Raw genomic sequence first — 11,023 nt, forward strand, 5'->3', positions numbered from 1 at the left:
AAAAAAAAAAAAAAAAAAAAAACTCAGCAAATGCAAAAGAACTGAAATCATAACAAACTGTCTCTCAGACCACAGTGCAATCAAATTAGAACTCAAAGCTAAGAAATTCACTCAAAACCACACAACTGCATGGAAATTGAATAACCTGCTCCTGAATGACTCCTGGGTAAATACTGAAATTAAGGCAGAAATCAAGAAGTTCTTTACTAATAAGAACAAAGAGACAATGTACCAGAATCTCTGGGATACAGCTAAAGCAGAGTTAAGGGGGAGATTCACAGCACTACATGCCCACATCAAAAAGCTGGAAATATCTCAAATTAACAACCTAACACCACAACTAAAAGAACTAGAGAACCAAGAGCAAACAAACCCCAAAGTTAGTAGAAAACAAGTAATAATCAAAATCAGAGCAGAACTGAAGGAGATAGAGACACAAAAAACCCTTCAAAAAAAAATGAATCCAGGAGCTGGTTTTTTTGGGAAAAAATTTAATAAAATAGACCACTAGCTAAATTAATAAAGAAGAAAAGGAGAAGAATCAAATTGACACAATCAGAAATGATAAGGATGATATCACCACTGGTTCCACATCAAAACAACCATCAGACAATACTATAAACAATTCTATGAACATAAAGTAGAAAATCTAGACGACATGAATAAATTCCTGGACACATATACCCTCCCAAGACTGAACCAGGAAGAAACTGAATCCCTGAATAGACCAATAATGAGTTCTGAAATTGAGGCAGTAATAAATAGCCTACCAACCAAAAAGAAGCCCAGGACCAGATGGATTTACAGCTGAATTCTACCAGAGGCATAAAGAAGAGCTGGCACCATCTCTACTGAAACTATTCCAAAAAATTGAAAAGAAAGGACTCCTATCTAACTCATTGTGTGAAGCCAGCATCATCCTAATACCCAAACCTGGTGGAGATACAACAGAAAAAGAAAACTTTAGGCCAATATCCCTGATGAACATTGATGCAAAAATCCTCAATAAAATACTGGCAAATCAAATTCAGCAGCACATCAAAAAGTTTATTCACCATGATCAAGTTGGCTTCATCTCCAGGATGCAAGGTTGGTTCAGCATATGCAAATCAATGAATGTAATTCATCACATAAGCAAAACTAAAGACAAAAACCACATGATTATCTCAATAGACAAAGAAAAGGCCTTCGAGAAAATTCAACATCTCTCCATGTTAAAAATTCTCAATAAACTAAGTATTGAAGGAACATACCTCAAAATAATCAGAAACCTATATGAAAAACCCACAGCCAATATCACACTGAATGGACAAAAGGTGGAAGCATTCCCCTTGAAAACCAGCACAAGACAAGGATGCCCTCTCCCACCATGCCTATTTGACATAGTATTGGAAGTTCTGGCTAGGGAAATCAGGCAAGAGAAAGAAATAAAGGATATTCAAATAGGGAGAGAGGAAGTTAAATAATCTTTGTTTGCAGATGACATTATCCTATATCTAGGAAATCCTATTATCTCAGCCCAAAAGCTTCTTAAACTGATAACAACTTCAGCAAACTATCAGGATACAAACTCAATGTGCAAAAATTGCTAGCATATTTATACACCAACAACAGGCAAGCAGAGAGCCAAATCATGAATGAAATCCACTTCACAATTGCTACAAAAAGAATAAAATACATAAAAATACAGCAGACAAGGGAAGTGAACAACGTCTTGAAGGAGAACTACAAACCACTGCTCAAGGAAATCAGAAAGGACACAAACAAATGGAAAAACATTCCATGCTCATGGATAGGAAGAACTAATATTATTAAATGGCCATACTGCCCAAAGTAATTTATAGATTCAATGCTATTCCCATTAAGCTGTCATTGACATTCTTCACAGAATTAGAAGAAACTATTTTAAAATTCATATGGAACAAAAAAAGAGCCTGAATAGCCAAGACAATCCTAAGCAAAAACAACAAAGCTGAAGGCATCATGCTACCCAACTTCGAACTATACTACAAGGCTACGGTAACCAAAACAGCATAGTATTGGTATAAAAACAGATACATAGACCAATGAAAAAGAACAGAGAACTCAGAAATCAGACCACACACCTACAACCATCTGATCTTCAACAACCCTGACAAAAACAAGCAATGGAGAAAGGATTCCCTATTTAATAAATGTTGTTGGGAAAACTGGTTAGCCATATGCAGAAAATTGAAACTGGACCCCTTCCTTACACCTTATACAAAAATAAACTCAAGATAGATTAATGATTTAAATGTAAAACTGAAAACTATAAAAACCCTAGAAGAAAATCAAGGCAATACCATTCAGGACATAGGCGCAGGCAAAGATTTCATGAATAAAACACCAAAAGCAATTGCAACAAAAGGAAAAATTGACAGATAGGATCTAATTAAACTAAAGAGCTTCTGTACAGCAAAAGGAACCATCATCAGAGTGAACAGACAACCTATAGAAAATTTTTGCAATCTATTCATCTGGCAAAGGTCTAATATCCAGAGTCTACAAGGAACTTACACAAATGTATGAGAAAAAAAAAAAAAAACTCCATTAAAAAGTGGGCAAAAGACGTGAACAGACACTTCTCAAAAGACGACATTAAAAAAAAAAAGAAAGGCTGGGCATGGTGGATTCATGCCTGTAATCTCAGCACTTTGGGAGACTGAGGTGGGTAGACCACCTGAGGTCAGGAATTCAAGACCAGCCTGGCCAACATGGTGAAACCCCCTCTCTACAAAAAATATAAAAATTAGCTGGGCATGGTGGCACACATGTAATCCCAGCTACTCAGGAGGCTGACGCAAGATAATCACTTGAACCCAGGAGGCGGGGGTTACAGTGAGCATTGCATTCCAGCCTGGATGACTAGAGTGAGACTCTACTTCAAAAAAACAAACAAACAAACAAACAACAACAACAAAAAATGTGGCCAGTAAACAAACATGAAAAAAAGTTCAACATCACTGATCATTAGAGAAATGTGAATCAAAAACACAATGACACACCATCTCATGCCAGTCAGAATGACAATTATTAAAAAGTCCAGAAACAACAGATGCTGGCAAGGTTGTGGATGAAAAGGAATTCTTATACACTGTTGGTGAGAATGTAAATTAATTTAACCATTGTGGAAGACAGTATGACAATTCCTCAAAGATCTAGAGATGGAAATACCATTTGACCCAGCAATCCCATTACTGGGTATATACCCAAAGGAATATAAATCATTCTATTATAAAGATACATGCATATGTATGTTCATTGCAGCACTATTCACAATAGCAAAAACATGGAATCAACCCAAATGCCTATCAATGATAGACTGGGTAAAGAAAATGTGGAACATATATACCATGGAATACTATGCAGCCATAAAAAGGAACAAGACCATGTCCATTTAAGAGTCATGGATGGAGCTGGAAGCCATTATCCTCAGCAAACTAATGCGGGAACAGAAAACCAAACACCATATGTTCTCACTTGTAAGGGGGAGCTGAATGATGAGAATGCATGGACACAGGGAGGGGAACAATGTACACTGTAGGGGTTGGGGGAGGGACAGCATCAGGAAGAATAGCTAATGGATGCTGGGCTTAATACCAAGGTGATGGGTTGATCTGAGCAGCAAACCACCATGGCACACGTTTACCTATGTAACAAACCAGCACATCCTGCACATGTACCCTGGAACTTAAAATAAATGTTGAAAGAAAAAAATAAAAATAAAAATAAATAAAATAAAATGTTGCCACCCTATCTCCCAGGAGGAGATACCTCCTAGATGAGAATCAAAATCAAAGACAAGCCCAGTGTGGTGGCTCACACCTGTAATGCCAACACTTCAGGAGGCTGAGGCAGGAGGATTACATGAAGCCAGAAGTTCAAGACCAGCCTGAGTAACATAGCAAGACCCTATCTCCATAAAAAATTTAAAAATTGGCTAAGCATGGTGATGCCCGCCTGTGGTCCCAGTTACTCAGGAGGCAGGAGTATCACTTGAGCCCAGTAGTTGGAGGCTGCAGTAAACTACAATCACACCACTGCACTCCAGCCTGGGTAACAGAGCAAGACTCTGCCTCAAAAAAAAAAAAAAAAAAAAAATCAAAGCAAAGCGACAGTAATCACATAAAATTTAATGACTGATAATGGTAATATTAAGATTAGTATTAGACATTTCCTGTAGGAAGAATTCAGTTATTAGTTATTACTAATATTGAAAATAATGAAACTAGGGAACTATATCATAGATTAGTGCTTGTAACAATGTTAATGACTACTTAATGAAGATGGTTAAAATCAGAATATCTCAGAAATAACAACATTGAACTTAATTTTCATCCCTTCTGACATTCGAACCACCTTTTATCCAAAACTTACGTGGTGTAGTCATTTTTGCGAAGATAGGAGTCACAGTATCTTCCAGTTGTTGTCTCTGCTCAAAAAGCTCATTAATGGAAGCTTCTGTATGGGTTTCCAACCACTCATTTTTTGCACGGCATGCACTGAGGATGGTATTCTAGGGACAGAAATACAGAGTTTGCTCTCCACTTATTTACTGAAAAATAAAACTCAACAGTGTCTCTAAACCAGCACGTGTTCTGCTGGTTTAAAACCAGCAGAGTTCTAAATCAACCAAACTTTCTGTGATGATAGAAATATTCTGTACCTGCATTGTCCAATACAGTAGCCATTAGATATAAATAGCTATTGGGCACTAGAAATGTGGCTAGGGTGACTAAGGAACTACACTTTAAATTTTATTTAATTTTAAATAATTCAAATTTGAATAGTCACATGTGGCTAGTGTCTATTATATTGGACAGTGCAGCTCTAACATTAGTGGAATATGAGCACAATAAAACTCACCATCAAGAGTCATGAAGCCTGGTACCATTCTACACTTTCTCCCTAATTCTTCATTTTTGTTAAGCCCTGTGACTAAAAGAAGTACTTGCAAAGACCAGAAAAGAATAGGTGGATGGTATGAGTTGCATGCAACTCAAAAGACAATGCTGATATTTTATTCCCTCTCAAATGGTTCACAGGAGGAAGTTCAAGAAATACAAGAAAAGCTCCACCTTACTGAAAATCTCTCAGTTTGCACTGTAAAATTATCTCATTGCACATATGCAGCAAATTTCTGATGTCTGATTTAAGATGTTTATTGTTCTATGGTCTGTAATAATAAAGATAAATAAATACATTTGTGGTATGTCCTGTCCACACTGTTAAATAACAAGCAGTAGACATGCAGAAGTATGTAGAAGGAAGTAGACTTAGAGGTGTCCATAATATCTTATTAAGGAGAAAAAAAGTAAAATTGAATAATATATATAAGTGTGATCTCATTTTTATAAAAACAAAATCTTTCATAAAATTCCTATTATGTGTATGGATACATATGATTATATAAGTGAAAGGAAAAACATAACACAAAATTGTTGTTAGAACCACAGAGTGGGTAATAAGAATAGAAATAGAAAAGGAAAAACCATTAGGCTTGCTTTAGACATTTTGATTTTTTTCTAATTATTACTATGTATACATAATAATTTCTAGTTCAAATAATCAAATTTTTTAAAATTAAAATAAGAATGTCCTAGTAACTAGTTTGACAAAGCACTATTTCTTTGTGTCAGGAAAATTTTGCTTTTTGCAGATCTGATAGCTCCAAAAGCTATTCTAATAGATTTTTTCCTACATTTTATTTGTTTCACAAGAGATTTTGTAGAGCACTCTACAAGACACAAGAGAAAATGTATAACTTATCAAATGCTTAGACTTGGTGATATCTTATAGTTTTAGCAATACCCAATTCTTTTTCATCTGAATAATAGGTCACAGGAAATTCACAGAGCATCCTGCACAAAAATATAGGAAATAATTTAAAACCAAAACACATTTCTGATACCCTCAGTATATTTTTTAAATGCACATTCAGAGCACTAAACTATTCCACAGGGAATGCTTAGATAGTACTTAGAGTGGGCAAGTGGGCTTTAAAATTACTATGTTTACATCTGTGTATTTTTTTCCCATTCTGGAAAATTTGACACATTAAATAATATGCAATATGTTTGTACATGTACATATATACCAAAATATATAATGTATATCTCAGTTTTGAAGCAAAATAATGAAATGAATATTTCCATTATATTATTTTGGACCCTACTACTCAACAGAAGAACCAGAACACTACCAGTACTATTAATGCAGCTTCTGTCCCTCCCCATACCACTCCCCTGACTGCCTTCAAGAGATAACTCTGATCTGTGATCTGTGCTTATCCCTTTGCTTGACTTTTTAAATAGTTTTACTCCCATATGTAGGCATCTCTAAATTATATAGTTTGTAATTGCTTGTTTTGAGCTTTATAAAATCTATGTAGTCTTTGATTTTTTTTTTTTACTCAATATTACATTTTCTAAGATTCAGCCATGTCGCTAGTTTGATACTTAGTACATCTCTATGTCACTCTTTAATACTATTTATTTTAGTTTTGATCAGACTATCCTCTATTAGAGGTTTATAAAGAAAGGAAGGGGAGGTAGGAGGGAAGAAGGAAAGAAAGAGGGAGGAGGGAGGAAGTAAGGACAACAACCTGCCTTTAGAACATCAGTGCAAAAATTAAAATGTAAGACAAAATTCTCAAAACACCACAGAACAAGCAATAATCACAATACAGTACCTTGTCTTCCTTAAGGAGTTTCCCTGATCCCTTTTCAGTGTCAGTAACAGCTAAAGAGACTTTTGCAATATATTTTTTCAGAGTCAGTCTTGCATCTGAAAGAATGGACAGAAACACACACATGACAAGACAAAGACAAGAGGCAGAGCCAGATAGTCAAATGGAAGCCTCCACTCTCCACCCCACCCCACAGAAACACCAAATTGAACAACTATCCATACATAAAAAGGACCAACATGAGAACCAAAAATCAGGTAAGCAATCACAGTACCTCATTTTAACATCATATTAAGGAAAGAGGCACTGAAGAGGGTAGGAAAGACAGTTTTGAACTGCCTACACCACATTTTCCCCATACCCCTGGCAATGGCCACACAGTGCAGACAGAGAATCTATGCTTGAGGGAGGGAGAGCACAGTGATTGTGGGACTTTGCACTATAGCTCAATGCTTCCCATCATAGTAGAAAGCAACATGGGGCAGAATTCAGCTGGCACCCATGGATGCAGCATTTAGACCAGCCCTAGCCAGAGGGGACGCACATCCCAACAGTTGGAATCTGAGTTCCAGCAGGCCCCACCACTACAGGCTAAAGTGCTGTGGGGTCCTAAATAAACTTGAAAGGCCATCTATGCCACGAGGTCTGCAATTCCTGGGCAAGTCCTAGTGCTATGCAGGGATCAGAGCCAGTGGACTCGGGGTACACATCACCTAGTGAGACACCAGCCTGAATGGCCATGAGAGTGCTTGCCACCCCTCTGCCAATCCCAGGTGACATAGCTTACAGCTCTGGGAGAGACTCCTTTCTTCTGCTTGAGGAGAAGAGAGGGAAAAGTGAATAACACTTTGTCCTGCAACTTGGATAGATACCAGCTCAGCCACAGTAGAACAGGGCACTAAGCAGAGTCCTGAGGCCCCATTCCAGGCCCTAACTCCAAGGTGATATTTCTAGACATATCCTGGGCCAAAAGGGAACCAGCTGCCTTGAAGGGAAGGACCCAGTCCTGGCAGGATTCATCACCTGCTGACTAAAGAGCCCTTGGGTCCTGAATAAGCATCGGTGATACCCAGGCAGTATTCACCGCGGGCCTTGGGTGAGACTCAGAGCCATGCTGGCTTCAGGGGTGACCCAGAACATTCCCCAGCTGTAGTGACTATGGGGAGAGACACCTTCTGCTTGATAAAAGGAGAGGGAAGAGTAAATGGCACTTTGTCTTGCAACCTGGGTACCAACTCAGCCACAGTGGGGTAGCACACCAAGCAGGATCCTGAGGTCCCTGATTCTAAGCCTGGCTCCTGGAGAGCATTTCTGGGTCTTGCCTGGACCTGGAGAGCCTACTGCCCTGAAGGTAGAGACCCATGTTGGACAGTATTCACCACAGGCTGATTGCAGAGCCCTTGGGCTTTGAGTGAATATCAGCAGAAGCCAGGTGGTACTTGCTGTGGGCTTGGGCAGTGGTTGCCGCATGGAGAGACTACTCTGTTAGAAGAAAGGGGAGAGGAAAAGTGGGAAGGACTTTGTCTTATGGCTTGGGTGCCAGCTCAGCTGCAGTAGAACAGAGTACCAGCTAGATTCCTAAGGTTCTTGACTCCAGGACTTGACTCCCAGATGGCATCTCCGGACCCACCCAGAGCCTGGGGGAACTTGCTGCCTTTAGGGAAGGACACATGCCTGGCTGTATTTGCCAACTGCTGACTGTAGATCATTGGGCCTTGAGTGAATATAAGCAATAACCAGGCAGTGGTCACCACAGGCGTTGGGCAAGACCCAGTGCCATGCTGGCTTCAGGTCTGACCCAGGGTAGTCCTAGTGGTGGTGGCCACAGGGGTGCTTGTGTTACCCCTCCCCCAGTTCTAGGCAGCTCAGCACAGAGAGAGAGACTGTTTGTTGAGGGGAAAGTAAGAAAAGAAAAAAAGAGTTTCTGCCTGATAATCCAGGGCATTTTCCCACATCTTATCCGAGACCACCAAGACAGTATCTCTACAAGTCTGCAAGAGCCACAGCGTTACTGAGCTCGGGGTGCCCCCTAATGCAGATACGGCCAGAGTAACCAAAAACTTAGATCACAACACCCTTCAAATACTTAGAAAGGCTTCCCTAGAAGGACAGGTACAAATAAGCTCAGACTGCAATACCTACAATAAATACCTAACTCTTCAATGCCCAGAAGCCAATGAATATCCACAAGCAAGAAGATCAGTCAGAAAAACAGGATCTCATCAAACAAACTAAATAAAGCCCCAGTGACCAATCCCAGAGTGAAAGAGATATGTGACCTTTCAGACAGAGAATTCAAAATAGCTCTTTTGAGGAAACTCAAAGAAATTCAAGATAACACAGAGAAAGAATTCAGAATCCTATCAGATAAAATTAACAAAGAATTTGGAACAATTTAAAAGAATCAAGCAGTAATTCTGGAGCTGAAAAATGCAATTGACATACCAAACAATGCATGAGAGTCTCTTAACGGTAGAATTGATCAAGCAGAAGAAAGAACTAGTAAGCCCAAAGACAGGTTATTTGAAAATACAGTCAGAGGAGACAAAAGAAAAAAGAATAAAAAACAATGAAGCACTCCTATAAGATCTAGAAAACAGCCTCAAAAGGACAAATCTAAAAGTTACTGGCCTTAAAGAAGAGGTAGAGAGAGATCAAGGTAGAAAATTTATTCAAAGGAATAAATTTATTCAAAGGAATAATATTAATAAAAAAAGAACCTCCCAAACCTAGAGAAATATATCAATATTCAAGCACTAGAAGATTATAGAACACCAAGCAGTTTTAGCCCAAAGAAGACTACCTCAAGATTTAATAATCAACCTCCCAAAAATCAGGGATAAAGATCCTAAAAGCAGCAAGAGAAAAGAAACAAATAACATATAATGGAACTCCAATACATCTAGCAACAGACTTTTCAGTAGAAACCATATAGGCCAGGGGAGAGTAGCATGACATATTTAAAGTGCTAAAGGAAAATAACTTTTACCCTATAACAGTATATCCATGAAAATATCCTTCAAACACATCAGAGAAATATTTTGCCAGGCAAACGAAAGCTGAGGGATTTCATCAACATTAGACTTGTCCTAGAAGAAATGCTAAAGGGAGTTTTTTAATCTGCAAGAAAAGGATGTGATTGAGCAATAAGAAATCATCAGAATATATAAAACTCACTGGTAATAGTAGGTACACAGAAAACCACAAAATACTATGTATGATATTGTAATTACAGTGGGTAAACTACTCATATTTTGAATAGAAAGACTAAAAGATTAACTTATCAAACATAAGAATTTTCAAGACATAGACAGTACAATGGGATATAAATAAAAACCACAAAGAGGTAAACAGTTGGAGGGGAATGAAGTTAAAATGTAGTTTTATTTGTTTTCTCTTCGTTTGTTTGTTTATACAATCTATATTAAGTTGTCATCAGTCTAAAATAATGAACTATAAGATACTATTTGAAAGTCTCATGGTAATCTCAAATCAAAAAACATACAACAAAGCTGGGCATGGTGGCTCACATCTATAATCCCAGCACTTTGGGAGGCCAAGGCAGGTGGATTACTTGAGGTCAGGAGTTTGAGACCAGCTACTCAAAATACAAAAATTAGCTGGCATGGTGGTGCACGCCTGTAATCCCAACTACTAATGAGGCTGAAGCAGGAGAATCACTTGAAGCCAGGAGGCAGATGTTACAGTGAGCCAAGATTGTGCCACTGCACTCCAACCTGAGTGACTCTGTCAAAAAAAAAAAAACAAAAACAAAAAAAAACAGAGACACAAAAAATAAAAAGCAAGAGATTAAAACATACTATCAGAGAAAATCACCTTCACTAAAAGGAAGACAGGAAGGAAGGAAAGAAGGAATATAAGACCACAAAACAACCAGAAAACAAATAGCAAACTGGCAGGAATAAGTCCTTACTTACCAATAATAACACTGAATGTAAATAGACTAAACTCTCCAATCAAAAGACACAGAGTGGTTGAAAAGATAAAAATCAAAGATCCAATTATCTGTTACATATAAGAAACACACTTCACCTATAAAGACACACATAGGTGGAAAATAAAAGGATAAAAAAGATATTCCATGCCAATGGAAACCAATACAGAGCAGGAGTAGTACACTTATATCAGACAAAATAGATTTCAAGAAAAAAACTATGAAAGAGACAAAGAAGATCATATATAACAATAGAGGGGTCACTTTAGCAAGAGGATATAACAGCTGGGAATATACATGCACCCAACATTGGAGCATCCAGATATTTATTTATTTATTTATTTATTTATTTATTTATT

General features: G+C 37.9%; 1 protein-coding gene across 5 annotated transcripts in view; it reads right to left on the reverse strand.

The window, feature by feature from the left end:
- Nucleotides 1-11,023, reverse strand: part of ANKRD45 (ankyrin repeat domain 45) — a 58,914-nt gene that overhangs the window by 7,863 nt on the left and 40,028 nt on the right. For all 5 annotated transcript variants that reach the window (XM_017866920.1, XM_017866924.1, XM_017866921.1 and 2 more), the window contains 2 exons: nucleotides 6,713-6,807; nucleotides 4,399-4,537 (listed from right to left, as the gene is read on the reverse strand). In XM_017866920.1, the coding sequence (XP_017722409.1) occupies nucleotides 4,399-4,537; nucleotides 6,713-6,807 (234 nt within the window). The remainder of the gene's footprint in view (nucleotides 1-4,398; nucleotides 4,538-6,712; nucleotides 6,808-11,023) is intronic.

The sequence above is a fragment of the Rhinopithecus bieti genome, unplaced genomic scaffold, assembly GCF_001698545.2.
Source record: "Rhinopithecus bieti isolate Rb0 unplaced genomic scaffold, ASM169854v2 scaffold_1853, whole genome shotgun sequence".
Classification (NCBI taxonomy): domain Eukaryota; kingdom Metazoa; phylum Chordata; class Mammalia; order Primates; family Cercopithecidae; genus Rhinopithecus; species Rhinopithecus bieti.